Source organism: Capra hircus, chromosome 26 (genome assembly GCF_001704415.2).
Source record: "Capra hircus breed San Clemente chromosome 26, ASM170441v1, whole genome shotgun sequence".
Lineage (NCBI taxonomy): Eukaryota > Metazoa > Chordata > Mammalia > Artiodactyla > Bovidae > Capra > Capra hircus.
The window spans coordinates 16,354,852-16,382,305 of NC_030833.1; the positions used below are offsets into that span (position 1 = coordinate 16,354,852).

The 27,454-nt window shown below is 35.5% G+C and overlaps 1 protein-coding gene across 1 annotated transcript in view; it reads right to left on the reverse strand.

Moving 5' to 3' along the window:
* ATRNL1 (attractin like 1) overlaps nucleotides 1-27,454 on the reverse strand; it is an 808,908-nt gene that overhangs the window by 722,246 nt on the left and 59,208 nt on the right. The window contains exons 6-8 of the mRNA XM_018041487.1: nucleotides 19,570-19,744; nucleotides 16,498-16,585; nucleotides 12,603-12,858 (exon numbers count right to left, since the gene is read on the reverse strand). Coding sequence (XP_017896976.1) covers nucleotides 12,603-12,858; nucleotides 16,498-16,585; nucleotides 19,570-19,744 — 519 coding nt within the window. The remainder of the gene's footprint in view (nucleotides 1-12,602; nucleotides 12,859-16,497; nucleotides 16,586-19,569; nucleotides 19,745-27,454) is intronic.

The window sequence follows — 27,454 nt, forward strand, 5'->3', positions numbered from 1 at the left end:
CTATAGACTGTAGCCTGCCAGATGCCTCTGTCCATGGGATTCTCCAGGCAAGAATACCGAAGTGGGTTGCCATTTCCTTCTCCAGGCGATCTTCCCAACCCAGGAAAAGAACCTAGGTCTCCTGCATTGCAGATAAACTCTTTACCAACTGAGCTACGAGGGAAGTCCCATCATAGATAGTTGAAGTGAAGTGAAGTGAAAGTTGCTCAGTCATGTCCCACTTTTTGTGACCCAATGGACTGAAGCCTGCTGGGCTTCTTCCTGGGATTCTCCAGGCAAGAATACTGGAGTGGGTTGCCATGCCCTTCTCCCCATAGATAGTTTTGAGGTCTGCTCAAAAAAGAAACTAAAAAACTAAAACTGGATCCAACTGACCCATACAGTATACCAAGCATTAAACAGTATTCTACCTATTATCCTACCTGTTATCTATGCAACAGTCCAGGTTCTGTTCCTGCTTTCCCCTTTCTCTTTCTTCTCCTCTCACTTTTAGTTGTATTCTTTCTACTTAGAACATAGTAACAACATTTGCATACTATTCATCTGCTGACATCCCCACCACTCGTTTTACTCAGCTCTAAAATTAAACACATGAAATGTTCTCTATCAGTTTTTTATACGAAGTGTTCCCATTCACCTCCTCATTAAATATCAGTAAAAACTATACACACATATAAATTTTACTGATACCTATATAAACATATATGGTACCTATATAAATACATATATCTTTCATATATATAACATATTTATATAGGTATCAGTAAAAGTTATATATGCATGTGTATAATTCTGACTGATATTTAATATCTATACAAAAAACTGCAATAACATAAATATATTACCACTTAATTAGATGGAGCTTATTCTCTAGGATGAATTGAGTGGTGACAATATAGACTATGGCCTACCAAGCCTAAACTACTAAATAGCTAGACCTTTAAAAAAAAACCCAAAATTTCTATTTTAATAAAAATGGTAATGGCCCACATGTACAGAATTATCTGAGTTTGGCCATGTTCAAAATGTTTTTCCTATAGGTTTGACATATGAAAAACTATTTGGCAAAATATAAAAACCTTTAAAACTCAATATTCAGAAAACTAAGATCACGGCATCTGGTCCCATCACTTCATGGCAAATAGATGGGGAAACAGTGGAAACAGTGACAGATTTTATTTTAAATCACTGCAGATGGTGACTGCAGCCACAAAATTAAAAGACACTTACTCCTTTTAAAGAAAGTTATGACCAACCTAGACAGCATATTAAAAAGCAGAGACATTACTTTGTTAACAAAGGTCCACCTAGTCAAGGCTATGGTTTTTCCAGTAGTCATGTATGGATGTGAGAGTTGGACTATAAAGAAAGCTGAGCGCCAAAGTATTGATGCTTTTGAACTGTGGTGTTGGAGAAGACTCTTGAGAGTCCCTTGGACTGCAATGAGATCCAACCAGTCCATCCTAAAGAAGAGCAGTCCTGAATATTTATTGGAAGGACTGATGCTAACGCTGAAACTCCAATACTCTGGCCACCTGATATAAAGAACTGACTCACTGGAAAAGACCCTGATGCTGGGAAAGATTGAAGGAAGGAGGAGAAGGGGATGACAGAGGATGAGATAGCTGGATGGCATCACCGACTCAATGAAAATGAGTTTGAGTAGACTCTGGGAATTGGTGGGAGAAGGCAATGGTACGCACTCCAGTACTCTTGCCTGGAAAATCCCATGGACAGAGGAGCCTGGTAGGCTGCGGTCCCTGGGGTCGCTAACAGTCGGACACGACTGAGCGTCTTCACTTTCACTTTCCACTTTCATGCATTGGAGAAGGAAATGGCAACCCACTCCAGTGTTCTTGCCTGGAGAAGCCCAGGGACGGGGGAGCCTGGTGGGCTGCCATCTATGGGGTTGCACAGAGTCAGACACGACTGAAGTGACTTAGCAGCAGCAGCAGCCGGGAGTTGGCAATGGACAGAGAGGCCTGGCGTGCTGCAGTCCACAGGGTTTCAGAGTCAGACACGACTGAGCGACTGAGCTGAACTGAGCTGAAAAACCTTCAGCTTATATTTTCTTTCCTTAAGTTTCTTGAAATATGTGTTCTATGGCTGCCATGAGTTTCAAGCTGTTAATCTAATTTCCTGCCCTTGTAAGATCGTTCATCTTTCTCCCTAAAGAGTCGAGGAATTTTCTTTCTTTATCTTTAAAAATATAGTATTTTTACCAAAATGTCTCAAAATTGCTGCTATGGGTAAATTTTACTGGATATCCAATCTGAAAGCTTATAAACAGGAGAATGGATAGGCAATCACAGAAGAGTTAGACAACGAAATACATCAAAAAATTTAACTACAGGAATACAAAACAACATGAATTAATCCTGGTAATACAGTGGTGAAAGAAATAAAAATATTATTTCTGCTTTATAAAAATTAAAATATAAGTAAGCAAAATAATATCCCATATAAGCATACATGTATATGTGATAAAGCTCTCTTCCTTTTAAGGAAGAAAAAGTGCATTTTAAGAAATTCTGGATTTCATACTAACGGAAAGCAGAAAACTTTTATTTTAATAAAAAAGTTATGAACATGAACTATTATAAAGAGAAAACTTAAAAGAACACTATAAATTGTTATTTAAAAAAAAAATCTCCTCTATCAGGTATATACTTTTGGGGGTGATTTTTCTAGTAAGACATGACTACTTCTATTTTGATGCGTAATAACCAAATAAAGTTGAGTTAGAATAAACATAATTATAAGAAGAAAGCTTAAAAGAATATTCTACAAATGTTTGTTTTTCAGTAATTAGAAAGTAATAAATTGACAGCTAAAAATGCTGCTTATTTAAAAAGTCAGAATAGTTAATGCTCTTGAAAAACGGTAAACAAATATATCAATCTTTAACACTAAGAGAAACTAAAATGCCACAGATAACTGCATTAAAATGCAAAAATTCAAGAACAGACGCAGTAAAAATGGACTAAAGACCTAGCTGCACCCTATTTCAAAAGTCTGTATGTCTTCTGACATTTTTCTCCGTGAAGTGTGAAGTCCTGTCACAAAACACTTCATTCTCCCAACTTCCAGGATCCTAATACCTCAGTACACACCAAGTCCCATTTAGGTTAAAAGTTATATTTGACTCTCTAAGAATGAAGAGTAGGTGCAGTCAGTCAGCGGCTGGACAGGAAACACAACACGCTCAAAATGACTAACTGTGAAGAGTCTAACAGGGCTTGCCCAGAGGCTCAGTGGTAAAGAGTCCATCTGCAATGCAGGAGACACAGGAAACGTGGGTTCAATCCCTGGGTTGGGAAGATCTCCTAGAGGAGGGCATGGCAACCCACTCCAGTATTCTTGCCTAGAGAATCCTAGGGACACAGGAGCCTGGTGAGCAACAGTCCACAGGGTCACAGAGTTGGATATGATTGAAGAGACCGAGCGTGAGTGCGTGTTCACACACACACACAGAGTCTAATAAAAAGACTATTTACAGAAGTATGTGAAAGTGAAAGAGTTCGTCGCTCAGTCGTGTCCAACTCTTTGTGACCCCATGGACTGTAGCCCACCAGGCTCCTCTGTCCATGGGATTCTCCAGGCAAGAATATGGGAGTGGGTAGCCATTCCCTTCTCCAGAGGATCTTCCTGACCCTGTCTGAGCCACTAGGGAAGTCCTACAGAAGTATGGCCAGGGTAAAATCCTGGGACTATCATAGCAGCAAGCCTTTACTAACCTGTCGCATGAAAAAAGCAAGAGGAAGAACATTTTTAGAACTCAAAAGAGCAACTGCTATGGGGAAGAATACCTGACAGTGCAGGCTTCAGCTGCTGCTGCTGCTGCTAAGTCGCTTCAGTCGTGTCCGACTGTGCGACCCCAGAGATGGCAGCCCACTAGGCTCCCCCGTCCCTGGGATTCTCCAGGCAAGAACACTGGAGTGGGTTGCCATTTCCTTCTCCAATGCATGAAAGTGAAAGTGAAGTCGCTCAGTCGTGTTCAACCCTCAGTGACCCCATGAACTGCAGCCTTCCAGGCTCCTCCGTCCATGGGATTTTCCAGGCAAGAGTACTGGAGTGGGGTGCCACTGCCTTCTCCAGCAGGCTTCAGCAGGACAACACAATTAAACCAAGAAGATCCAGCAGGGAGGGAGCAAGGGGAGAAAAAGACCTCAACCTCACCCATCTCCCACCTTCTGATCCCAACTAAAAGCTGGAGGGCATGGGGCAGAATGAAATGATGAGGGTAGATCTGGAGAGACAAAGGAAGAATATCAAATCCAGTATCATACGAATCACCATGAAAAAAAGAATAAAGTGTACAGTTCATGATCGAAATAATTTGACTAATTTAAAAACATTCAGGAAAAGAATAGATTCACTTTTAAGGAATACTGCTGAAAACATTGCACTTTACTAGAAGTACATACAGAAAGAGATATACAGCAGGATTCTGCTCCAAAAATTAACTTAGCAAAACAAATATAAATATAACAAGAATACCTTTTTAAAAAAAGCAGTATATGTGTCATATTCATTTATAAACAAAGAGATGCAGGAATTTAGAGGATAATTAAACCATTTCCAGAAAATGAAACAGGCAGAAGTACAACTGTGGAATACAGAGAGTCTTTCATCATTACGCAATTATAAAGGCCACCTCCACTTTGTTACTTAAACCAAAGTTTATGGAGCATTTACTGCTAGCTAATTTTCTCATTATACATACTCCTGTTAATTTCTAATAATTTTTTGTATGAAGCTTGTTGGTTATTGTCACTCCCAACCCCTTGATAACCAAATAATCTTAGAAGTTGTACTCTAGGGTACCTGATAAAAAATTTCTCCACCAGATCTATTCACATGTGCTCCACACAAGCTATTACCGTACTAAGTATTCTGTTGTTATATTCTGTTATGTTATCTGCACACATTTTAATATAAATCAAGCCACACTCGATGAAACAAATCCTTGGCTAAAGAATCGATTGACTTTATAGAGATAGCCCATAGAACAGAAATAGTATGTGCTGATTTAAAGCCTGGACAACTAAGCTCCATCACCACTGGTACATGCCTTACTAACAGACCCTTTAATGGTGGCCTTCTCACACTTGCATCACTTCTCACATCCCTTAAGAGTGACACCTGCACTTTCAAGTGAAGTAAAATTCCCTGAATTCTTGTTTCATGGTCTGCTTCAGTTTTTAAATCATCCTACATTTCCTGCCGCTAAATTTCTTTGCTCTTCTTCACAAGCAAATTTCCCTGAAAGAGCTGGCTTTGCCCACTGAATCAGATTCCACTCCTCTCACTCAGTCTTAAATCCAATCCAGCCAGGCTTTTAACCCCAATACTACACGAAAACTGCTCTTTGTCAAGATCACCAAAGATCTGCACAGTACTAAATTTACTGGTCAGGCCTTAGTAATTATTCTACTTGACCCATCAGCAGAACAGCATTTGGCACAGTCAATTACTCTTCTGTTTAATAATCTTTCATCACTTAGCTTCTAGTTCACTGTACTCTATCTTGCTTATTTCCTTCTTCTCCCTTACCTCTTATTACTGGAACAACCTCAGGCTCAGTCCTTTCCATCTATACCCACTGCCTTAGTGATCTGATCCAGTCTCATAGCTTTAAATGCCATTCAAATGCCAAGAGCTCTCAAATTTACATATCCAGCCCAGATCTCTCTCTAGAGCTCCAGATCCAAACAGCCAACTGCCTACTTGACAATTTCACTTTAACGTCTAATAGATATCTCACATAAAACATGTCCAAACTGAACTCTTGACCTTCAAACCACCTTCACCTCAAACCTGCTTCAGAGACTTCTACATGTCAGTCAATGGCAACTTCATCTTTCCAGCGGCTCATGCCAAAAACTCTGAAATCATCCTTGACTCGTCATTTTTCCTCAGACTCTACATCCAAACTCTAAAAATGACTACCTTGTAATACATTATACATTCTGAAGGAGATCAGCCCTGGGATTTCTTTGGAAGAAATGATGCTAAAGCTGAAACTCCAGTACTCTGGCCACCTCATGTGAAGAGTTGACTCATTGGAAAAAACTCTGATGCTGGGAAGGATTGGGGGCAGGAGGAGAAGGGGACGACAGAGGATGAGATGGCTGGATAGCATCACTGACTGGATGGACGTGAATCTGAGTGAACTCCGGGAGTTAGTGATGGACAGGGAGGCCTGGCATGCTGCGATTCATGGGGTCGCAAAGAGTCGGACATGACTGAGCGACTGAACTGAACTGAATACATCATATGAGGCTACTCTGGTGGTTCAGTGGTAAAAAACCTGCCTGCCAATTGCAGAAGACGTAAGAGACCCGGTTCAATCCCTGGGTCAGGAAGATCCCCTGGAGAAGGAAATGGCAACCCATTCTGGTATTCTTCTCTGGGAAATTCCATGGACTGAGGAGCCTGGTGGGCTACCTACCATCCATGGGGTCACAAAAGAGTTGGACATGACTTAACAACTAAACAACAGCAGAAGTCATATATAAGCATACCTATTATGTTCATTTTTTACTATCTGTATCTTCCTGTTAGAAATAAGTTCTATAAAGAGAAGGAAAAACACCTGATATATCCTTTGCTGAGAAGCTTTACTGTGGAACCAAAACTGAGCTTCAATAAGCTACAAAGTTGACACAATATTTGAAGGTGCTCTGGCAGAACAGACACTCTAAAACTCATAAATACCAATGACTATACCTAAGACTTTTAACTACAGTCTCAAGAACTAAAAAATATTCTGTAGTATCTCAGATATTTTTCAAAAGTCAATGTACAATGTTCAAATTAAGATAATTAGAGATAAGTTAACCAGATAGTTCCTTTGTTCTAAATCATATTACAAAAATCTCAGAGAAGATGCACAGTACTAGTCACAGAGCCAGAGATACTTCAGAATTATCTGCAATATTATTAGAAATTGAGTAAGTGGTCACTTGGAGTATGCTAATTGAAAGTTTTTAGTCTTTTTTAAAGATTTCTACATAATGGTTAAGACCAATATCCTTTGAGTATATTTCAGAGTAAATTTTTATCTAGTAAAATGCCCTGTTTTCTTGGATGACTATGCTATAACTTCAGCTTTCTTTTCAGCTACCCTCACTGCAATGCTGGCTGAAGAGATAGCCCCTATTTAATTTTTTTTAAAAAACACTTTTTTCTTAGTTATCTAGAAGCTTTAAAAAAGTAAGGATAATCAAAGTAAATCCAGTCTACATTTGGGTAGTTAATGCCATTAAAAACAGCCAAGAAAAGAGAGCCTAAGTCATATCACAGTGCAGTAATTACCACTAAGCACAAAGGGAAAAATGTTTTTAACTCTGCCCATAGAGATAAGCATTCATTTATAACTAAGATAATTATCTCATTACTTATGTTCAGAGCAGCCTTACTTACCTTCGTATCATTACCTGAAGTAGAACTTGTCTATGGTATACACAACTTAGCTATTCTGACAGTCGTTAAACTATATACACCTATTGTTTTGTATTCTTTTCTAAGCACTTTTAAAAGTGGAAGTACTTACAGATTATTTTCTTGATGTCACATCCTTTAACAATAAGCTACAAATTCAAAATGCTTTAGGAGTAAAGTAATATTAATATGATAATTTTATTATTAAGATATAATTTTAGAAAACGATGAATTTTACTTTGTACCTAAGTAATTTACAGAATTTTGAAACTACTCATAATTCATTTACTATCCTCATAAAACTCATAAATCATGTATTCTTCCCATTTCTATCTTATACTACATTCATAAAGGTGCCTGACAAATAATACAAATAACAGGACAAAAATCAAACCAAAAATTTATCGTTTTGATAAATTTACTCATTGACAGAAATAATATTCTGATTATAGGATAAGCCAAAAAAAACCCTCAATACTTTTAAATTTACCAGAACTACAATTAGCATTCTATAATCAAATTATTCCAAATAAAAACAAATAATAATCTATATTAGAGATTAGAACAAATTTGTTGTGCCTTCCTAACTTCTATGTAAGTATAGCCACCACCATGTCTCAGGCCTATCCTTCAATAAAGGGAAATATGTAAAAAATAAAATGCATTCTGTGAATTATAAACTATATTCAGATGGCAGATGGGGTAGGGAAGGCACGTACCAATCAGGTGGCCTACAGAATTTGGTTTTAATGGCCAATGCTACAGGTAAACTCACCCTGGAGAAGGAATTGGCAACACACTCCAGTATTCTTGCCTGTGAAATCCCATAAAGAGAGGAGCCTGTGGGCTAGAGTCCACGGGGTCGCAAAAAGTCGGACACGACTGAGCAACTCACACACACACAGGTAAACTCATGCAGTTATTGCATCACAGAACTTCTATATAAAGTCAGGATCCCTAAAGTGTTTAACTATTAATGAAAGGTGAGTTTTTAAAATCTGTTCTGCAGAGGCAAACAGAAAAAAATCTATTTCAGTTTAGGTTCTACACAGAAGAAAAAACTTTGGTTATAGACTAGACATCATGTCACTTTGGGGCATAAATTCATCCTTCAAACAAATTCCAGAAAAAAAAAAAAAAAAACCCACAGGCCAAAACTTTCACTTACTTTGGACCTGGGTTGTAGGCCCCTAGAAGTCCACACACTCTCTCTCTAGAGCAGGGGTAGACAAGCTAAGACCCAAGGCTAAGTCTAGAACAAAGCCTCGCCATCTGCTGATGTCTATGGCTCCTATCATGTTATAACAGCAGAGTTGATTGGTTTTGACAAAGACCATATGGGCCACAAAGCCTAAAATGGTTACTATCTGTCCCTTTATGGAAAAGATTGTGACCCCTTGCATTAAACACTTATAATAATGTCAAATGTGTTCAAAACAAAACGATATTAATTAAATTAGTAGAACACAGTAGCCAATTGGAGGTTGACCAAAGAGTAAAAGTTCTGGTTAACAGTCAACTTAATTAAGTATTCATCTTAAAACTTCAAAAGTCATCACATGTGGTTTAATCCTGAATCTTCCTGTTCTTCCCAAGACATACAAAATAAGGAAAACATGGAGTGGGGGAAGTGAAAGAAAAAGAAAATTAAGTTTCCAGAGAAACTAGGAATGAAAATAAACTCCACAATTCCAAATCAGATGTGAATGTGCAAAAAGCCAATGAAACTAAGAGAACCAGATAGAGAAACCCGCAAGAGCGCAGAAAGGAAGGCAAGAACAAGGAGCGCAGGAGAAGCCTAATGGCAGACCTCAAAAACTACCCTCTCATTCTCACAAAAAAATGGGCCCCACGCTCCCCGAACATGAGAAGAGCTATAAACTAAAAAGGCAAACAAAACACAGAAAAGGTACAAAACCCAGATGGGATCACAAGGCAAAATCCAACTTTCTCTTGTACACAAGAGATACATTTAAAGTGGCTCTTAATGGCTAACAATAAAGGAATGGGCAAAAATACACCAAGAAAAGACCAACTTGCCATCCTCCAAAATTCAAGAGCCATAATATTAGACAAGGCAGAAATCAGGTCAGAAAACAATAAACAAACACAGCACCTTATACGATTAAAAGACACAATTCACAATAAAGATTTAGTAGTTATGAATATCCATGATAGCAAATTCTACAAAGCATAAATTCAAGAATATATAAGAAGATAAAAGCAAAAATAAACTAGTATTTTTATACTTTTACTAACTTTCAGAGCATGATAGATCAAGTTAATAAAAAAATCGTAAGTAAGGAAGAGAAGACCGAACCAGAAGGAGCAGTAAAGTAGATTTTAGACAGACTTTATTTCCTTGGGCTCCAGAATCACTGTGACTGGTAACTACAGCCACGAAATTAAAAGATGCTTGCTACTTGGAAGAAAAGTTCTGACAACCCTAGACAGCATATTCAAAACCAAAGACATCACTTTGCCAACAAAGGTCTGTATAGTCAAAGGTATGGTTTTTCTAGTAGTCATGTGAGAGTTGGACCATCAAGAAGGCTGAGCACTGAAGAATTGATGCTTTTGAACTGTGGACCTGGAGAAGACTCTTGAGAGTCCTTTGGACTGCAAGGAGATCAAACCAGTTAATCCTAAAGGAAATCAATCCTGAATATTCATTGGAAGGACTTATGCTGAGGCCGAAGTTCTAAAACTTTGGCTACCTGATGCGAAGAACCGATTCATTAGAAAAGACCGTGATGCTGGGGAAGATTGAAGGCAGGAGGAGAAGGAGACGATAGAGGATGAAATGGTTGGATGGCATCATTCACTCAATGGACATGAGTTTGAGCAAAATTCTGGGAGATAATGAAAGACAAGGAAGCCTGGTGTGCTGTAGTCCATGGGGCTGCAAAGAGTCGGACATGACAGAGTCACTGAACAACAAAAACAACCTATGCTGTATCTTAATATAATAGGATTTACCTCCTTTTCAGCTATCTATGGAACAATTATGAATACTGGATTCCAAAGAAAATGTGAATAAATTACAAAAAGGAGAAATAATACCCAAAACATTCCCTGAGCACTATAATAAAACAAAAAATTAAAAACAAAATTAAAAAAGCAACTTTTTTTATAAAGAAAATCTGTAACTCTTGCTTAAACAACTCTGGGGCCCATTTGAAAAATGAGAATGACTTACCCCCATCTGCTTCATTGCGGGCATGAGTGTTTGTGACAATAATGCATGTACACAGGCTTATTTAATGTAGCATTTCTTATTAACCATTACATCTAAAATATTCCTCTCACCAGAAGTCTCTTTCAGTTCAGTTCAGCTCAATCGCTCAGTCATGTCCAACTCTTTGCGACCCCATGAATCGCAGCACGCCAGCCCTCCCTGTCCATCACCAACTCCCGGAGTTCACCCAAACTCATGTGTATCAAGTCGGTGATGCCATCCAGCCATCTCATCCTTGGTCGTCCCCTTCTCCTCCTGCCCCCAATCCCTCCCAGCATCACGGCCTCTTCCAGTGAGTCAACTCTTCGCATGAGGTGGCCAAAGTATTGGAGTTTCAGTCTCTTTCGAGTTCCTCTATTTTCTCAGTAAAATAAGAAGTCAAGTCATCAACTGAGAGTAATGATGAGGCGTGAACTGTTAGAAGTTTTAAGGGAGTGGAAAATATATGAAACAGTCATCTTGGAGAGCCGTAAGAGACAGTGGTGATTATGAACTCAAAACTTGGTCAGTGAGAAGTACAGACAAAAGAGGCCGGGGAGAGACTGAAAACTTGACAGGAGGCACAATGGACTATTGAGGTAAGGTTGAAGAACTACCGGTCTAGATCCTCTTCAGAAGTAAGCTGGAAACATCAGTAGCACTTGAAGAATAAGATATCTGAAGTGCAAATTACAGGATTCACTGCAGGTACACAGAGTCAAGGGTACCACAGAATGGAAGACAAGATCTTTGGAAGAGAGATCAAAAAAGTTGAGAGGCCAGAAGTATTTAATTGGATGTTAATATACCTGACTAATGTATGCGGGACACAGACAGTGAGCCAGACACTATATTCTTCCAGGAATTAAGCACAGTGACCAAAGGAACAAGAGAGGAGTGTAAGAAGAGGTAATAGGTGGTACAGTCTGATGCCAGAAGATTCAAAGCTGAGTGATTTCAGGGAGGATGGAGTAAAATCAGGAAATGGCAATAAGAAGTAAAGAGGATATATATACCAATTCTAGCCCAGCTGCACTTTGAGATGAAAAAGAAGAGATCACGTCAAAGGACCGCAGGCGAAACAGTGGAGTATTCAGGAGGGAGTCCTTTTCTGCACATACAAGCTCTCTCCTGCTGCTGCTAATAGTGATCTGCAAATGAGTCTTCTCACTAAGACTGCACAAGGACTCTAAATAATTGAATAAAGTTATCTATACACAAAAGGGCCAAAAACTTGAGTTCATAATTCTGGCCAGAACTAGAGATGAAGTACATTCTTGAATCTAAATAGCAATCATAGAAAATACATATTTGTAGACAAATTAAGGGGGAAAAAAAAGCTTACAGCTATTTGAAAATGTCATAAAGAATTCAAAGAAATAAAGTACCAGGAAAATAAACTAGAATATTTAAGAGTATACTAGAGAAAGTCATATATGATTGTCCCAGTCACCTTCACACATCAGATATCATCTTTCATAGAAGCCAAAAGACGATTCTTGGGAAGCTTACTTCAGAAGAGTAATACATACACAGAGATACTGCAATAAGATTAGGAACAAAACCCTGAAAAATGAAAAATCCTGAAGTCATGGAATGCATAGTAAAGATAACTGGGTTAATTTTAGCTCTCAATTCATAAGTAAAATCCAAAGAAATAGCACCATCTATTGGAACTTCTCATACTTAAAAATACACATTCTCAATCCTTAGAAAATGTGTCTATAACATTTCCACACATTTACCTAAGAAGATAAATATTATAGGGCAATATCTAACACAAAATTTAAAAGTTTATATTAAAAAATACTAATCCTTGGCTTGTAATTCTAATTTCAAATAACTAATCATTTTGATAAGTTCAAATTACTATTTTATTAGGTAAAAATATTCTCAACCAATAAAAAAAGAGTATAGCTATATGTTCAAAGTAACTCACAGATATGGTATTCCTGAATGCTGCTTATATAACCATATATTGCAGAATATCCAAATATTATGATCATGACAACATCTCTACTATCCAACTCCATAATGTGTGCAGAATGTCCCTCCACAGCATACTGCTGACCGTGTCCAAGCACAGTGGGCGTTTTTGTACTCCACGACTGACTGTGTATGTTAAACACCCACAGTTCATCTGTGACATTGCCATCACTTGTTTCAATTCTGCCTCCATACATAAAGATGTTGTCCTGTAAATTAAAAACCTATGTTAATACAGAAAATATTTATATCTTATCAAGATACATGAATTAAACACTATGTTTAAACATTAAATTTTAGTAATTGCTCACAACTATGCATAAGACATAGTTCTTATGTGTAAAAAAATCAAATGGGAACACATGAGCAATGATGATTAATTCTTTTACTTACAAGATGGGGGGAAAGCCACACTTCCAAAAAGTTACTTTAAGGTGTTTTAATTAAAAATTATATGGTTAATTAACCATCCTGGTTGTTAAGTCCCTAGTTGTTACAGTTGAATTTTACCATCTATTTGTACTGCTTTGTGCAGTATAGACATTCACCGTTTTCATCAAGCATTGTCCACCAGAAAAGTAGACACATTTGTATATATTATATGAAGTACATTTTTATTACCACTTCTCATGGCTATAAGCAGATACTTTAGAGCACTTATAAATTATAAAAATCATATGTCATTAAATCATATGTGATTGAAATGAATGATATATAAATCATTATTATTTCAATAACCTAGAAAGAGAAAAGAATTTCTTCAACCTAATAAAGAACACCTAAGAAAAACACAAAGCTAATATTGTATTTGATTATAAAAGGCTGGATGTTTCACCAAGGTCAGTTATAAAGATGCCTGCTTTTTGCCACTTATATTCAACACTGTACTCAAGATTTTTAGCCTGAGCAAATATGCAAAAACTGAAGAAAGGCATCCAGATTGGAAAATAAGAGTAAAATATTTCTATTTGTAGGTGATAGGAATTTGTATATAGAGAATCCCAAGAAATAAAAAATAATTAGAGTTATTGACTTCAGCAACACTGCAGAATAAAAGATCAATGTATAAAAAAATCAATTTATATTTCTATACACTTTCAGTGAACAATCCAAAAATGAACTTAAGTAAACAATTCAATTTACAAAGCAGCAAAAACAATAAAATAACTAAGAATAATTTAACAAAAGAAACTCCAAATTTATACTGTGAAAGCTACAAATAATTGTTAAAAGACCTAAATTAATAGAAAGACATCCTGTGTTCTTGGATCAGAAGACTTAATATTGTTTAGACTGCAGCATTCGCCTAACTGATCTACAGATTCAATGCAATCTCAGTTAAAATTCCAGATTTGTAGAAACTGACAAGTTGATTCCAAAAGTCAAATAGAATTGCAAGAGATCCAGAATATTTAAACAACCTTGAAAAAGAAAAATAAAATTGGAGGATTAACACTTTTCAACATTAAAACTTTCTACAAAGCAAAAGTAATTAAGATAGCAAGCTACTAGAAAAAATAAACACATAAATCGACATAACTGAGAGTCCAGAAAAAAAATTCCATATCCTACGGCTAACTGATATTTGACAAAAGTGCCAAGACCATTCGATGAGGAAAGAATAGTCTCTTCAACAAATGAGGCTAAGAAAACAAGATAGTTACATGCAGAAGGGTAAACCTAAATCCTTCCTGCACAGAACATACAAAACAACTCAAAATATATCAAAGACCTAAAAGTAAAAGCCAAAAAAAACTATAAAACATTTAGAGAAGATGCAAGCTAAACATGCATGACCTTGGATTTGACAACATATTGTTAGATATGACACCAAAATCACAAGCAACAAAAGAAAAAGTATATATATTGGATTTCATCTATGTTAAAAATTTCTGTGCTTCAAAAAACACCACCAAGAAAGTAAAAGCTCAGAGAATGGGAAGAAATATTTGCAAATTACATATCTAATAAGGGACCTGTATCTAAAATATATAAAGAACTCTGACATCTCAATAATTTTAAAATGGGGAAAGAACTTAAACAGACATTTCTTCAAAGAAAATACACATACCCAAAAAGAATCACATGACTACTAACATTATTAGTCAACAGTGAAAGCCAAATCAAACATAAAATACCACTTCATACCCATTAGGATGGCTATAATCAAAAAGGCACTAACTAGTGTTGGCAAAAATGTGTAGACATTGGAACCTTCAAACAAAACTGGAAATGATACCAAAAGCACAGGCAAGAAAAGAAAAAAAACAGATAAACTGGACTGTTTCAAAATTAATAACCTGCCCATTAAAGGACACTATCAACAAAGTAAAAAGACAGCCCAAAGGATGACAGAAAATATATGCAAATCATATATCCAGTTAGGAGATAAAATCCAGAATATATAAAGAACTCCTACAACTCAACACCATAAAAAGAGAAAAACTTAAAAATGGGCAAAACACTTGATATATGTTTCTTCAGAGAAAGCATACAAATAGCCAATAAGCACTTGATGTTCAACATCATAAATCATTAGGGAAATACAAATCAAAACTACATTACTGCTTTACACTCATTAGGAATTTTATTATTTAAATAAAAAGAAAGAAAGAAAAATAGAAAATAGTATTAACAAGGATATGGAGGAATTGGAATCCTTGTGCACTGTTGGTAGGAATATAAAATGGTCTGAGTTTCAGTTTTGCAAGATGAAATGAGGTCTGGAAATAATGGAAATGACTGTTCAACAATTTGAATGTACAACAATTTGAATTAAGTACAGCCACTAGATGGACTGTACTGTTAAAAATGGGTAAAATGGTAAACTTTTGTTATATGTATTTTATCAAAATTTTTTAAGTGATTGATCTGATGACAAGGTATAAAGTCATGGACAAAAAGTCAATCTTCTTTTCTCCCCATGTTCAATGGAGGATAGCATGCTCAATGGAGAAAAACAATATGGCAGTTCTTCAAAAAAAATTAAAAATAGAATTACCATTAAATCTAGGAATTCCCCTTCTGACTATCTATCCGAAAGAATGGAAATCAGGGACTTGAACAGATAGTTGTACACTCATGTTCATAATAGCATTATTGATACTAGCCAGAAAGGTGAAAGCAACCCAAGTATATACTGATGGATGAATGGATAAACAAAATGTAGCATATACACACAATGGAATATTGTTCAGCCTTTAAAAAAAAGAAGGAAATTCTGACACATGCTATAAGACAGATTATCTTGAGGACATTGTGCCAAGTGAAATAAGCCAGTGATTATATAAGCCAGTCATTTATTAATCATTAAATACTATACGATTCCACTTACATAAGGTACCTAGAATAGTCAAACTCACAGAGACAGAAAGCAGAAGGGTAGTTTTCCAGGGGCTGGGAAAGGGGGCAAATGTGGAGTTACTGTATGGGTACAGAGTTTCAGTTTTGCAAGATGAGAAAAAAGTCTGGAAATAATGGAAATGACTGTACAACAATTTGAATGTACTTAACGCCACTAGATGGACTGTACTGTTAAAAACGGGTAAAATGGTAAACTTTTGTTATGTGTATTTTATCAAAATTTTTTAAGTGATTGATCTGATGACAAGGTATAAAGTCATGAACAAAAAGTCAATCTTCTTTTCTCCCCATGTTCAATGAAGGATGGCATTAAAATCTATTTTCTTACTAAAATAGTATAAAAAAATCGATGACACTTCAAGGTATTGTGATTCATCAGATCTCTTGTTTTCATTAAGTATTTGAAATAGATCTGAGATTTAGTATTTTTTTCTCTAAGGCTAATTAAAAAAAAAAAAGATTAAAATTTAAAGCAGGATCCATACCTGATACAAAGCAAGAGAATGCCCATATCTCTGGAGAGGTCCCCTTGATACAGCTCCTACATTCCATATACTGCTTTCTAAATTGTAACTAAAAACAAGAAGAAAATAAATATAACTTCATAAGCTAAGATTCATTTTTTAATTTGCATATGCTTTCTTTGTATTTAAATATTCATTAAATTCAAAAACAATTACAAATAAACTCATAATTTCATATACCACATTAGAAATTTTTAATAAAGACTCATTCAACATATACCTACTCTAAATTAGGATTCAATCATCTAAATATATAATATGCATTAACTTGACTAGGCTATTTATTACTGGAATTATTCTGCTCAGCTTAATCATTTGAACCAGCTGATTAACCTAAACAATAGTTCTACACTTTTAAAGTCACATGGGCCTGTTTGTGGCTTCTTGAAATCTCCAAGCAGCATCTACCTTAAAGCTTCTGTCTGGCTCTTTTCTCTGCCTCCAGATACCTGCACCACCAATGTCTGCCCTCCTTCAAGTCTGCTCAGTTCTCATCTATCTCATGAAGCCTACTTTAACCACTGTGTTTATAACTGCAATGCCCTGCTCTTCAGCATTCCTAATTTGCTTACCCCTGCCATCTATTTTGCTATCTATCTATATCTATCTGTGGATAGATGTGCATATACATAACTCATTTTGTTGCTGTTGTTCAGGGGGTAAGTCATGTCCGACTCTTTGCAACCCCGTGGACTGTAGCCCACCAGGCTCCTCTGTTTATGGGATTTCCCAGGCAAGAATACTGGAGTGAGTTGCCATGCCCTTCTCCAGGGGATTTTCCTGACCCAGGGATCAAACCCGAGTCTCCTGCTTGCCAGGCAGATTCTTTACCACTGAGCCACTTATGAAGTCCTGTATACTTGTTATCACGTTAGTCACATTTTTTTTCTAATTGTCTATCTTTCCTCACTAACAAAGACAGGACATTCATCATATCCAGTGATACATCCTAAGCTGTTATTGTTCAGTTACTAAGTTTTTTACAATCCTGTGGACTATAGCCTATCAGGCTCCTCTGTCCATGGGATTTCCCAGGCAAAAATATTGGAGTAGACTGCCATTTCCTTCTCTAGACAATCTTCATGACCCAGGAACTGAACCCACATCTCCTGCCCTGCACATGGATTCTTTACCACTGAGCCACCTGAGATGTTCCATATTCCAAGTACTAAGCACAGAATGTGTTCAAAACAATTTGCTATGCCCATGATTACAAGTTAACTTTCGCTAATGTCAATGAATAAATATTCTGTAAAATATTCTCTAATAGACACTAATACAGAACTCTTGTATCATTTACTGAATAATTTGTCTTAAATGTAACATGTACACCTCAATTAAATTCTATTATAGAAGATTAATCAACTTATTAGGGACACTATCACTTCTAAAAAGCTTTTTAAACATCCTCACCTACAACTAAACCACCTTTGAGAATAATAAAAAAAATTCTCTAACCTGTGAAAACAGCGACAAAGTTACTTCTAATTTTATACCTCTAGTTTACTACAAAACTACATAAACACTGTAACCAAAAGAAACAGGTTTCAAACAAACAAAAAAAAACTATCTGGTTCAAATAGAAAATATATGTTTAGGAGAATATCAGTAAAATTCATCACTTAATTTAAAATGTGCTATTTAACGTGTACAGAATACAAGTTTCCTTGACAACTATACTGTCTTCACAAACTTACTTTGCAAGTGCCACAACAATTTAATCCAAACTTCCACTCTATTTTCACAAACTTTTCATTTTCATGAATCAAGACTAATTTCCTTTTCTTTTACACATTTAAATCTCAGTTCCTCAAATTCTTTGCATATCTTAATAATCCTACCAATTCTCTTTCAGTTCTTTCTACTATATTTTATCTTTCATTTATTGTTACAGGATATTGAAGGATATTGTTATCCTTCATTTATTAAAATGTTTACTTAAAATTCTTCTTCCCTCTCTCCAGAATTTATTTTACACTGTAATTCCAGTCATAATCATAGTTTTAAAGGAATCTCCCCTTATATACAGAATTTTTTAATCCCCCAAATTAATAGGGCTAATATATTCAGAAATTAGGGTTTATGGATACAGAATGCTCAGCTAAATCTGAATTTCAAATAAACCACAAATTTTTTGGTATAAGTATGACCCATGCAACACTCGAGACAAAACTGAAAAATAAAATAAAATTACAAAAGGTCTACTCATACTAATAAAGCATTCACTGTTGATCTGAAATTCAGATTTAACTGGGTATCCTGTATATTTATCTGCTAAATACAGCAAGCCTTTTGGGGCATACACCATATGATACACTGTCCAAGGTCATTTCCGACTGCTTGATGCCCAAGTTGCACCAGTTATTACATATTATGAATGTGACCCCTGAAAACAACACTGATAATCAAATTATTCTTATTTCCTCTTTTATTTTGTTATTGAATAGTTCATAAAATACAATCACCAGCTGAAAAAAATCAGATAAAGCTGGCATTCATGCAACTCTCCTTATCATCCAATCATGCAAAGGACAATCTCCATTAAGTTCACAGTAAATCAATAACCTATTTTACAACACTGGTACCACTCTATCAATAAAACTTTGCAAAGTAAATGCAGAGTAAAAGTTTAGGTAAATTAAGATTTGAGGGGGAAAAAAACTTAAAGTATTTTTACATAAGTAATTATATTTCATTCTGAAAAAATAAAAGGTGACCAGGATTCACAAAGGCCAATATAGGCCTGGCCTGGCCTTATTTAAAGCTAATACTTTCTTATTCAGAATTTAATAAAAGCACTCTAGAAAGTTAAAGAAATGTCTACATAGAACAAACATATATGCACAGTGACAAATAACTTTCGGATATACTGAGTTTATATATTCTCAAATCAGTCCCATGTGGAAAACAGATACTATTACAAAGACCACCATTCATAAATCAGCATAGCAATAAGATATTTAGGATAGTCTTCATTATCCAAAAATACCCAGCTTAAAAAATAGATTGTAAAAACATGGGGAAAAAACTTACTTCAAGACCATTTGAAAAGAACTGTAGTTAAAAGTATATCCACCGATCACCCACATAAATTTCCCATGTAAAACAGCTTTATGGGAAGCTCGACCTACGGAAGGACTGAAGGGTTTAACATTTGGCAGAATCCAGTAAGACTCAGTGGAAGGAACATTCAAAGAACAATCAGGACCTATTTAAAAGAAAAATCAAACAATGCAATGCATTAAGCAAAGACCTTAGACTACAGAAATAGAACATATGGGTTAAGAGAATTTAAGAATTCAATGCTCATCATATTAACAAATATAATGTACATAAGAAATAGTCTGAAATATAACTTACAGGAAAAACTCTAACAGCAAATGTAATGCTTAAAGGAGGAAAAAAAAATCATATACTCAATTTAGGCTTGAATATGTTCAAATACATATCACAATTTGAAAGAATTCTTTAATATAAATTTCAGATTTATTTTAGTATACTAATATTCTACTTGAATATGAGAATGGAAAACAATGTACTCAAACCCCAGTTCTGTCACTAAAAGTGTGACCTTGGGAAAGTCTGTTTACCTCTGCCATCATCAAGCCTTCATCTATAAAACAGAAATATTTCCTAAGAGTTATTATAAATATTTAATTTTTTTAAAGAGAGTGGAAATTAAAGCATTTGTAAATTATAGCACTTTCTGTTTACAACTATATTAAAGAAACACAAAAATAAAAATTACATTTTTTCTTAGCAGCATTCTTATTAAGGACAACCAAATTTGGCATTGGTAGAGAGGCTTACTGTCCATAAACTGAGAAAATTATTATACATAATTTTAAAAAACTATTAATGAGTACAGGATAACAAATATTACAAGCTGAAAACACTGTCTTTTCCTATCCATATTCACTATGTTGCTCATGAGTCTTGGTTCATCATCTATAAAATGTAGACCACTAGGCTAGATCAGTGTTTCTCAAACTTGAGTTATGGAAGGAATGCTCCTAATGGAAATATATTTATTTTCATCAAATTTAAGGGCTCATAAACTATTTTAATGCCAATGAAACTAATAGAAATATATTATGTTCAAAATTCTTTTATAAATATAAAATTAACATAAGCTTATAAATTATGTTCATAAAAAGCTTATAAAATCAGTAAAATTAATATTCGCTTAAAATGATGGATGATGTTGTTCTGCTCAAAGTAATTCATTAGACTCCAGCTGGAAATGATATTAATGCTATAGCAGCTTTTTTACACTTTAAGATACCTGTATTATTTTGACAAAATCATTCTCACAGCACTTTTCTTTCATCTACCATTTACAAACCTTTCTAATTTATAAAATAGACCCTAACATCATTTGACCTCCACTTATCACAAGGGTATCAGTACATTTTATTATTTTTTTTAGTCTATAATAAGAATACTATTTGGTCCTAATTCAACAGTCAACACAAATGCTGGCACTGCAATCAAGTAGCATTTTACACAATTATGAAAGTAATGATTTCTTATCAAAAAAGTTTTAGATCATCACTGAATCACAAAATTTTAAAACATCCAAACAGACCCTAATTTCAGAAATATTAACCTTTACAGTTTTTATTTGCTTATTTATTCACTCACCCATGCATTCATTCATTTATCTTCAAAGTCCTTTTCAAGGTTTACATTCTATGAGTCTGTATTTTTCAGGTAAAAATTAGGTAGATCATCTCTTTGATAACAAAAAAATCTTTTAAATCAGATACAGAAAATGTTATCATTTCTAAGTGAAAAGTCAGTGAACTACACCTTAGTAACCAAAGAAATTAAAGGAACATGTTGATATTTTTTAAGTTAAAGTTACAATTCTAAACCACTGGACCTCTTTTAACTCAGGTTGGCAAACAACAGTCCATGAGCAAAATCCAACCCAGTACATGTTTTTGTAAATGAAGTTTTGTAAGAACACAGTAGGCTCACTCAGTTAAGTATTATTGAAGGCTGCGTTTGCCATACTCAGCAGAGTTGAGCAGTTTCAAGAGAGACCATACAATTTACAAAGCCAAAAATACTTCCTAGATGGTCTGTTACAGAAAAGTTTGCCAACCTCTAATTTAACTGAAAAGAAATAAGATCATATGGGCATTACACATAAGTGGTATACCTACTGGTCTGAATGCTAAATGCTGTTTTCTTTAAAATAAAAATGTAGATTTAAGTCAGGAATAATAAACCAAAAAGGATAAAATGTTAATAATAGGTTAATCTGGGTAAAGGGCATTTGTGTATTCTTTGTACAATGCTGTTCTTTCCATTTTCTATAAATTTGAAACTCTAAATAAAAAGTTAAAAACAAATCTGCTGCCTAAAGGCACAGAGTTGGAAACAGTCAAATAATACATAGTTTTGCCTGGCAGAGGTTGATAGAGAATAATGGCATGCAAACTTCTTAAGATATTTAAATCAATAATCATGTATGAAGTTCACACTAAAACAAAATAGTTCAGAGCAAGCTTCTGGTAGGCTAAATAATGAGCCCCAAAGATAAAGCAGGTTCTAATCACTAGAATCTATGACTCTTACCTTATCTGGCAAAAGGGACTCTGTAAACATAATTAAGTTAAAGATCTTGAGCTGGGGAGTTATCTTGGATGAACCAAGTGGGCTCTTCATGTAATCATACATGCCTTTCTAAGAGAGATTTGACTACAGAAGGAGAAATCAACAGGACCACTGAAGCAAGATGCTGTGCTCCATGCTTTGGAGATGGAAGAAGGGGAGAAAGCCAAGGAAAGCAGGCATTGCAACTCTATTGCTAAAAAAGTCAAAGATGCAGATTCTTTCTTAGCCTCCAGAAGGAGTGTGGCCCTGCCAACACCTTGATGTTGGCTCGGTGAAACCGATTCAGACCTCTCACCTCCAAAATATTAAGAGATTAATAAATATATGTTAAGACACCAAAGTGAAAGTGAAAGTTCCTCAGTCATGTCCGACTCTTGGTGACTCCATGGACTGTCCATGGAATTCTCCAGGCCAGAATACTGGAGTGGGTAGCCTTTCCCTTCTCCAGGGGATCTTCCCAACCCAGGATTCAAACTGGGGTCTCCTGCATTGCAGGCAGATTCTTTACCAGCTGAGCCACAAGGGAAGCCCAAAAACACTGGAGTGGGTAGCTTATCCCTTCTCTGGGGGATCTTCCCGACCCAGGAATTGAGCCAGGGTCTCCTGCACTGCAAGTGAATTCTTTACCAACTGAGCTATCAGGGAAGCCCCCGTTAAGACACCAAGTTTGTGGTAATCTGTTACATCAACTATAGGAAACTAATGCTAATAACTAAAATTTTTGATTTAACTTACTTAAGATAAATATTGTTATTTAGTACAAGAAATTGGACTTTAGAGATTTTAAAAATTTTTACTGTGCAATCTGGAATATCTACTTTTCTATGCAAAACAGCAACTTTTTCCTGTCTTTGCTACTACTGTATTTTCTGTAACTTCTAGCAGTAATTAGAAGGAATGGTCAACAGCCAAACTCTACAGATTGTCATTATTTTACTCTAAATTAATATGATTATATACAGAATGAAAGATTTATGAATATGACTTAAAATTTTAAGGAAAATTAGATGTCTTAATTTGTAGTTTTCTGTACTCTACAACTAAAATGAGTTAAAGAGTAAATTTATGTACTGAATATTAGTTTAAAACACAAATAACTATAAAGAATGCATTATACACACAAAGGCTCCACCACCCATTAAATATCATTTAAGGCCATCCAAGACTTCCATTTCATAAAAATATATCCATGAAAAATCTACCACTTTATTATCTGGACACTTATGGACTATCTCTGCATAATTCTCCCTGTATAACTTTCATCAATTAATATGGGAATCTCGTCAAGGTAAGTAGATTACAGCTCTCTTGAAAAAGATGTACTAAACAAGTTCAAGTTACAGTGTGTTTTCATAAACATTTAATATGCTACCTTTTCCACAGGTTAATCCAAAGAGCACAAATGAATTTCTAATGATGTAACTTTTGGCACTAGTGACAGGCTGCTGAGAGACACATTTTTGAGGCTACTCTATAACCCCAAGTAGAATTATACTCTGATCCCTCTCAAAGTTGTATCTCCATCCTTACAATCTCTCTTGAATTCTAGATGCAAAATTAACCTACCTATATATAGTGTCACCCTGCTTATTTAACTTATATGCAGAGTACATCATGCGAAATGCCAGGCTGGATGAAGCACAAGCTGGAATCAAGATTGCTGGGAGAAATATTAATAACCTCAGATATGCAGATGATACCACCCTTATGGCAGAAAGCGAAGAACTAAACAGCCTCTTGATGAAAGTGAAAGAGGAGAGGGAAAACATTGGCTTAAAATTCAACATTCAGAAAACTAAGATCATGGCATCCAGTCCCATTACTTCATGGCAAACCGATAGGGAAACAATGGAAACAGTGACAGACTTTATTTTGGGGGCTCCAAAATCACTGCAGATGGTGACTACAGCCATGAAATTAAAAGACGCTTGCTTCTTGGAAGAAAAGCTATGACCAACCGAGACAGCATATTAAAAAGCAGAGACATTACTTTACCAACAAAGGTCAGTCTAGTCAAAGCTAAGGTTTTTCCAGTAGTCAAGAATGGATGTGAGAGTTGGACTATAAAGAAAGCTGAGCACCGAAGAACTGATGCTATTGAACTGGGGTGTTGGAGAAGACTCTTGAGAGTCCCCTTAAACTACAAGGAGATCCAACCAGTCCATCCTAAAGGAAATCAGTCCTGAATATTCATTAGAAGGACTGATGCTGAAGCTGAAACTCCAATACTTTGGCCACCTGATGCAAAGAACTGACTTACTGGAAAAAAACCCTGATGCTGGGAAAGATTGAAGGCAGGAGGAGAAAGGGGATGACTGAGGATGAGATGGTTGGATGGCATCACTGATGCAATGGACATGAGTTTGAGTAGGCTCTGGGAGTTGGTGATGGACAGGAAAGCCTGGCGTGCGGCAGTCCATGGGGTCGCAAAGAGTCAGACACAACTGAATGACTGAGCTGAACTGAACTGACATGACATTTCCACTGGGATGTCTCATAATCATCTCAAACTTAATATGTCCAAACCTAAAATCTTGATGTCTCCCTCCCAAATCTGCTCCTTCACCTGTGTTTACCGTCTCAGTAAACAGTACTCCCATTCACCCAGTTGTTCAGGACAAAGATCTCAGAGCTATTGAGTTCTCTTTTTCTCCCATATCCATATCCAACAAATCCTGGACTGACATTCATTAGGTATGTAGGAACACAGCCTTTCCAACTGTCAAGATATGGAAATACTTCACTGATTAAGTAGATGCTGCAGGTTACCAGGTATTCCCCTTCCAAGTTCCCCTGGCCCCTCTGCAATAATCCAGACTCTTCACAAAAGACAACTAAATGGGTAATGCCTGACATAGCATGGCTTATCCAGGATCCTGTTGATTGGTTGGTGTCTCAGTGTCTGTACTTTACCAATTATAAACATTTTTAAATTCGATCAACTCTACCAGTCTCTTCACACAGATCCTTTCCTTTACAACTACCATACTTATCCAAGCCACCATCCATCTCACCCCAATTACTGAAATAGTCTCCACACTGGTGGTCTTATTTCTATTCTTCTTCTCTACCTATCACATTCAACTCTCCACAATGCAACCAGAATGATTAAAAATATAAATCTACTCTTATCAATTCCCTTAAAATCTTTCAATGATTTGCTATCACACTAAAAATAAAAATCCTGAAGATGGCCTATGACTCCTACATGACTGGCCTCAGTATTCACTTATTGAATAGAAGAATGAAAATGTCCTTAGGATCACAAAAGATTAAAATGAAGTCAAACCTCGCTTTCCCACTTATTAGCCATGAAATCTTGGAAAAATTATTTAACTTTTCTAAACTTCATTTTAATCATGGAGATTATACCTAAAGAACATAGAATCCTGTGTAAATAAAGATTGAATGAAACTGTACTTAATATTGACTATTACTATGAAAGCTTCATAATAGTAAACATATTACTATTATGAAGTTTTTCTCTCATTTCAATATACAAGGAAACTAAGTATAATTAAGTCTACAGGCAAAATATGCTAATGAAGCCTAGCATTATTAGGTATTATAAATATACATGCCAAAAGAAAACAGTAAAATTACAACGAAAACATTTCTATAATCACAGGTAAATCCAATTAAGAAATAACTGCAAACGACAAAACCCAGAATAAAGTACTACAAAGTTTTGAAAGTTTTTCCAAAGCAATTCCAGAATTACTGAATTACATTCTTCCTTCCTTCTCTCTTTTACCCTGGAAAAGTTTTTCTAAGGGAATCTATCTCTGATATGATAATGGAAATCAGTACAAAAATTTTATTTAGACAAATAAAATTAGACAAATCTTATAAAATGCTTTTTCTTCCATAAAGAATGATATAAATTTAAAGTCTTCAACTGAGTGAAACAGCAATTCCTGGAAGGTCCCCTAACTTTATGAATAGATTTATATACTAACTGCTGATTACTAGAAAAACTGTAAGTGCTATATACAAAGATGCAGGCTGGAAAATCAAGCAGTAAAATTTTATCTCTCCTAACAACTGACTGGCATTTTAACAGCATGCTTCGATTTCTCAGAAAAAAAAAAAGAATTAATCTGAATAGAGTTCCTTTATATCATTTTAAAGCAGGGAAAAAAACTGAAAAGTAACCCAGTCAAACAAGAGTTTAGTGGGAAAAAAATCATGCTCCAGAGTTTTAGACTTCTTTTTGATACAGTTTTGGCTCATACATTTAATTCAAATTTAATCTATGACATCATGAAAAAAATACTTATCTTACTACAAAGGTAAAACATATTAAGGACAAATTTTTTACTTATTTACTTTTTATAGTTTCTCAACAGGAAATATTAAATAAACATTGCTAACTTTGACCTATATCAACACAATTCATTAAGCTGCATTTATATAAATAACTCTATACTGAACTTTTGGTATTTTAAATAAATCTAGTAACAGAAAATACAAATTGTCTTCTAATAGTATCTCTAGTGTTACATATCAGATTTCTTTGATTGTAAGCCACAGAAACTCGTTTTGGGGAAATTAAGGAAAAATGGGAACTTGTTGAAAAAATATGGGGAAATTCAAAGAATTTTAAAAGGGGCTGAAAAGTTACACTTAAAATGGGTAGGTATATGGATTTATCATTGCATCAAGATTACTCGCAATGAGTGAAAGGCAATTGCCCAAAAAGAAATTGAATTGCTAATAGGAAAGGAAAAAATATGCTGAGAATGGAGATGTGAAGAGCAGTACACATAACTTACTGTAATCACTCCAGAAATGGTCCTGTGATCTAATATGTGCACTGCATCTGAAATTCTCTACAATAAAAGGCAAAATGAGATAACACTGCTACTAGCGTCCTATCTTCTAACATCGTTAGAAAAATCTGATTTGGGTTCCGTATCCAAAGTATTCTAAACATTTTCAAGGCCCATAAAACCAATCTCCAAAGGACAGTTATCAATTTCAGTGCAGTTTAAATGTCCACAGCTGTTCTGACAATATCTGAATGTTATAAAACAATGAATTGTGTGAGCGGTAATCACTACAATAGGTCTGTTCTAAGAATACGTGGTTCTCACAGTTCAGGTCAATGATGCTATTACAGTATGAAAAGGAGCTGCCCTTCTTTTAGCAAAGATCAGTGCTCTCCAATTACTGTTTTTGTGTTGTGAAAGGCCTGAAACAAAGCTTTACAGACTGGTTCTGAAAATGATAAATACAGTGCGATGGGACTGGGGACAGGATCTGCCTATCCTACCTGTCTAAGCCAGAGGCA